Raw genomic sequence first — 5,506 nt, 5'->3', positions numbered from 1 at the left:
TCAATAAATAACATGATCAGTACAAAGAAAAGAAGAAAGTGTTAGAGAATGAGGTTCCCCCCAAATTATCTTGCCATCCACAGACCTTGCTTGACACTGGGCATCTATTTTCTGTTTGCATACTGTGCAGAAATGAGTTCACACATTGGCCCTTGGCTTGTGTCCGAGAACTCAGATTTCAGGAGGGACCCCACCATTCCCTACATGGTCACAGTGGCTCACTGTGCCCGAACTGTACAATGCAGTTCATGCTGAACACCTGTTTTTCCTCTGAGAGTCTGGGATTTGGGAATGTTTCAGGCAAGGGGTACCTGTGACCAGTCCCCAGTAAAATCTTTGGATGCCAGTCTCTTTTTAAGCTTCCCTGGTTGGTAACATTTCACACACGTTGTCACAACCCATTACTGGGGCAACTGAGCACAATCTGTGACTCCACTAGGAAAGGACCCAGCTCTGTGCACCATTTCACTTTGTTGAATTGCCTATTTTTTTATACAATAAATCATAGCCATGAATACAACCATATGCTGAATCTCATGAGTCCTTTCAGCAAATCACTGAGCCCAGGGTGGTATTGGGGACCCTGACACACAGACAGAATCTTGACCATATGAATCATCCAGCTCACTGATACCCCTATCTCATCATCATGTGCCCTAAGCTCTGTCAGATGAAAGTACCAGTCAGAAATGCTCTTGGGTATCAGGGGCCACACCGTCGAATAATAATGGACTGAACAAACAGAAGGTTATTTCTTCCCCCAACAAGGCTGCTGGTGTGTGTTCGGCAGCTCAACAACATTGGACCAGGTTGGAGTCCCTACGACCCTGTGGACTGACCCTAAGCTCCCAAGATGTTAGACACAGTTCCAGTCAATAGCATGTGGCAGCACATGCAGCTGAGGAAAATGAGGGGCTGGAGCAAGAGCCTCTTTGACATTCCTGTTAACTTTGACATTTTCTATTGATTCAGGCCATTGACAAGGGATTTTGGTTATTTATCCTGGTTAATGCCCAAGTTTCCACCTCTCACTCAGGGCTCCCCTCAAATACCGAACATCACTTTTTGGTCGCTAAGCTGTTCCCAGGGCTTGAATTTGGGCCCCAGGTGGGCATGGGATAGAGAGAGATTCCCCATTGTTACCACCCCACAGCAGGATCCCACAGCTCAGTCTTAGGCCCTGGCTGCCCTTGCACCAAGTACTCAACACCTCTGCTCCCTGCTTGCTTGAAACAACCTGATGCACAGACTGGGATGGGGCCCAGGCAGGGCTGCCATTTGGGGCAGTCTGGGAGCCTCAGGCTGCTGAGGAGCCAGCAGAGTCCTGTAGCCTAATATCATGAACCCCTAGGTTCAAACCCAACAGTTCCCAACCCATCTCCTCCACTACTGGAGCCTGGTGCAAGTCCTCATCACTGCTCTGGCAGTGGTCTCCTGCTGGGTCCCCTGCTTCTGCCCTCACTCCGACAGTCTGCTCTCTTCACAGCAGCCAGATTGAGGCTGCTGCAACGAAGTGAGACTGTCTCTTCTCTGCTTAAAACCATCCCATGATTAACTCACTCCACACTTAGGAAAAAAGCCAAAGTCCTAGCCATGGCCCACAAAACTCTAAAATCCCTAGCCTGTCTGCTGTCATCTACTGTCACATGCTGGCCCGGCAAGACTCTGGCCTATATAGTGATCCTTCTGCCATCCTCCAGCCTCAAGACTTTTGCCCCCCCACCAACATGCTCTCTCACTTCACTCAGGTCTCAGTTTAAACGTCACCCTGTCAGAAATACCTTCCCTGATCATGTCACCAAAAAGAGCCCAAACCTGCCCCTGCAGCTATCTCCCATCCTCCTTTTACTTTTCTTTACAACACTCATTGTTAGTGAGCTATTATCTATGTTGTTCATTGTCTACTTGCCTCCAATGAGATGCAGGCCCCGCAAGGACAGAGATTTCTGTCACTTTGAGTCACAGCTGTATCCCCAGTACCTAGAACAGTTCTGGTGCAGTCGGTACTCGGTAATGTCTGTCGAATGCATGACTGTGTAAAACACTAAAGGTGGTGCCTGTGACACAGGAGACATTCAGTAAATGTTCGTCTGAGTGAAAACACTGATGCAGGAAGGACTAAAGGAACTGCACTCCGCCGTGGGTCCTGGAGCTCCTGCTTCCTTACCCTGCCCCCGGCATACCTGGGAGCGGCCCTCGGCATCACCACAGAATCTTTATTTACAACACGAAGCAGGGTGGATGGGGCAGCGGAGAGTGCAGCACCCTACTTCTGCTCCCGCCTCCAGACGATGACCATGCCACTGGCGTCACTGGAGGCCAGCAGGCTCTCATCGCAGTTGAAGCTGACGTCCAGCACAGGTGCACTATGGCCCTGCAGCTTGTTGACAGTGGCCTTGGCTGCCCGCTCCACATCAAAGAAGTGCACGCACATGTCCTCACTGCCTGTCACTGTCAAGGAAAGAGGGAGAGGTGCCCTAGGTGTCAAGTCCCGGAGGTGTCTGAGTGTTGAGGGGTTTATGTCCAAGGTATGGGGTTCCGTGGCTTGGGGAGGTCTAAGGATGGGCGGTCACATGGCTGTTTTGAGTCTGTGTGCAGTGTGAGGGCTCTAGCCTGTTCCGGGGGTCTACATTCAGAGTGTGAGTTCTCTGGGCTATTTGGGGTTTGGGTCCCAGCATGAGGATGTTGGGGCATGAGAAGTTGCAAGGCCCAGGAAGTCAGGGCATCAGGGTACTGTGATATCTGAGTGAAGTTGATACCAGCCCAGGTCCCTACCCCTCGCCAGCTTCCCGGACCTCCAGTCCTTATGTGACTCACCCACACAGGCCCCTTGGCGGAAGGACATAAGGGGGCAGAAAATGCTGCGCACAGGGTGTGAGCTCTGCTCAATGGGGAAGCTTCTCTTCAGCTGCAGGGTCCCCTCATTGTCCACCACCCTGAGAGGACAAGAAAGTGGGTCAGGGTGCAGCTTCAGCTCCAGAAGGGGGACCAGTGGTGGGCCACTCTGTGTCCCTACCCCTGTGCCTGAGTTCCTTTCAAGGTTCATGAAATCTAGTTTTTATTTATTTACTTTTTAGAGACTGGATCTCATTATGTTGCCCAGCCTGGTCTTGAACTCTTAGCCTCTAGCAGTCTTCCTGCCTCAGGCTCCCATGGTGCTGGAATTTTGGTGAGAGCCACTGCACCTGACTGAAACTCAGTTTGGGTTTTTTTTTTTGAGACAGTCTCACTCTGTTGCCCTGTGTAGAATGCCCTGGCATCACAACCCACAGCAACTTCAAACTCTTGGGCTGAAGCCATCATCTTGCCTCAGCCTCCCGAGTAGCTGGGAGGCACTTGCCACAATACCTGGCTATGAAATCCAGTTTTGATTTAGAAACAAGTATAATTGTGATGGATGCGTTACTTAGTTCAATTCAAGCATTTCACATTGTATATCGAAGCAGTACCCTGAACCCCATAAATGCATCAATGTATAAAGTTATGATTTAATAAAAAATAATTTTAAAAAAAGAAATCCAGTTTTGAGGTGACCACATGAATCTGTAAATACAAGTTGATTTACACAAGTTCAAGACCACCCTGAGCAAAAGCGAGACCCATCTCTACTAAAAATAGAAAAACTAAGGCAAGAGGACTGCTTGAGCCTGAGTTGGAGGTTACCGTGAGCTATGATGCCACAGCATTCTACCCAGGGCAATAGTTTGAGACTCTGTCTCAAAAACATAAATAAATAAAATTACAATTACAGGCCAGGTGCATTGGCTCACACCTGTAATTCTAGCACTCTGAGGGGCCGAGGCAGGTGGATTGCTTGAACGCATGAGTTTGAGACCAGCCTGAGCAAGAGTGAGACCCCATCTTTTACTAAAAATAATAGAAAAAAAAGACTGAGGCAAGAGGATCCTTTGAGCCCAATAATTCGAGGTTGCTGTGAGCTATGATGACACCATGGCACCCTACCCAGGGCAATAGCTTGAGACTCTGTTTAAAAAAAAAATTACAGGGCTTGGCGCCTGTGGCTCAAGTGGCTAAGGCGCCAGCCACATACACCTAAGGTGGCGGGTTCAAATCCAGCCTGGGCCCGCCAAACAACAATGATGGCTGCAACCTAAAAAATAGCTGGGTGTTGTGGTGGGCGCCTGTGGTCCCAGCTACTTGGGAGGCTGAGGCAGGAGACTCGCTTGAGCCCAGGAGTTGGAGGTTGCTGTGAGCTGCGATGCCACGGCACTCTACCCAGGGGGACGGCTTGAGGCTCTGTCTCAAAAAAAAAGAAAAAATTACAGGGCGGCGCCAGTGGCTCAAAGGAGTAGGGCACTGGCCCCATATGCCAGAGGTGGTGGGTTCAACCCCAGCCCTGGCCAAAAACTGAAAAAAAAAAATACAATTTCTTCTGCAATTACAAGAGATACAAGATACGATATACAGGCTCAGCGCCTGTAGCTCAATGGCTAGGGCATCAGCTACATACACCAGGGCTGGCAGGTTTGAACCCAGCCCGGGCCTGCCAAACAACGACAACTACAACAACAACAAAATAGTCAGATGTTGTGGTAGGCACCTCTTACCCCAGCTACTTGGGAGGGTGAGGCAAGAGAATTGCTTAAGCCCAAGAGTTTGAGGTTTTCATGAGCTGTGATGACACAGCACTCTAATAGCACTCTACCGAGGGCAACATAGTGAGACTATCTCAAAGGAAAAATAAAAAAAGATAACAAATGTCACCAGTATATTGAGTATCAAGTACCAGTATACTGAGTAACAAATTTAATAGTTTTTTCCTTTTTTTTTTAGAAAAATAGAGTGTCAATTTGTTGCCCTTGGCACTGTACCATGATGTCACAGCTCACAGCCACCTCCAGCTCTTGGGCTTAGGTGATTGCCTCAGCCTCTTGACTAGCCGGGACTACAGGTGCCTACCACAATGCCCGGCTATTTTTTTTGTTGCAGTTTGACTGGGGCCAAGTTCGAACCCACCGCCCTCAGTATATGGGACTGGCACTCTACTTACTGAGCCACAGGCACCGCCTGGTTTTTTCCTTTCTTAAAATATGTATACATTTTTAAAAATACATACATTTATTATTATTTTTTCTTTTTGGAGTTTTTGGCTGGGGCTGGGTTTAAACCCACCACTCCCTGGCATATGGAGCTGGCACCCTACTCCTTGAGCCACAGGTGCTACCCAAAATCTGTATATATATTTTTAGCACCCTGTGTGTGTGATTTTTTTTTTAAAGAGTGGCCAGGTATGGTGGCTCACACCTGTAATCCTAACACTCTGGGAGACTGAGGTGGGAGAATGGCTTGAGCTCAGGAATTTGAGACCAGCCTTAGCAAGAGCAAGACCTGTTTCTAATAAAAATAGAAAAATTACTACCAAGGGCGACATAGTGAGACTATCTCAAAAAAAAAATAGAAAAATTAGCTGGGCATGTGGTGGGTGCCCATAGTCCCAGCTACACAGGAGGCTAAGGCAGGAGGATCCCTAAAACCTAGGAGCTTG

At 48.6% G+C, this 5,506-nt stretch overlaps 1 protein-coding gene across 1 annotated transcript in view; it reads right to left on the bottom strand.

The window, feature by feature from the left end:
- Positions 1 to 2,133: 2,133 nt before the first annotated feature.
- The window catches only part of WDR13 (WD repeat domain 13), a 9,759-nt gene continuing 6,386 nt past the window's right edge, over positions 2,134 to 5,506 (bottom strand). The window contains exons 9-10 of the mRNA XM_012811331.2: positions 2,818 to 2,936; positions 2,134 to 2,451 (exon numbers count right to left, since the gene is read on the bottom strand). Coding sequence (XP_012666785.1) covers positions 2,267 to 2,451; positions 2,818 to 2,936 — 304 coding nt within the window. The 3' untranslated portion in view covers positions 2,134 to 2,266. The remainder of the gene's footprint in view (positions 2,452 to 2,817; positions 2,937 to 5,506) is intronic.

The sequence above is a fragment of the Otolemur garnettii genome, unplaced genomic scaffold, assembly GCF_000181295.1.
Source record: "Otolemur garnettii isolate 467f Iridium unplaced genomic scaffold, OtoGar3 scaffold00153, whole genome shotgun sequence".
NCBI lineage: Eukaryota > Metazoa > Chordata > Mammalia > Primates > Galagidae > Otolemur > Otolemur garnettii.
The sequence above is the reverse complement of the archived record's forward strand: the minus strand, read 5'-3'. Positions and strand labels throughout refer to the sequence as shown.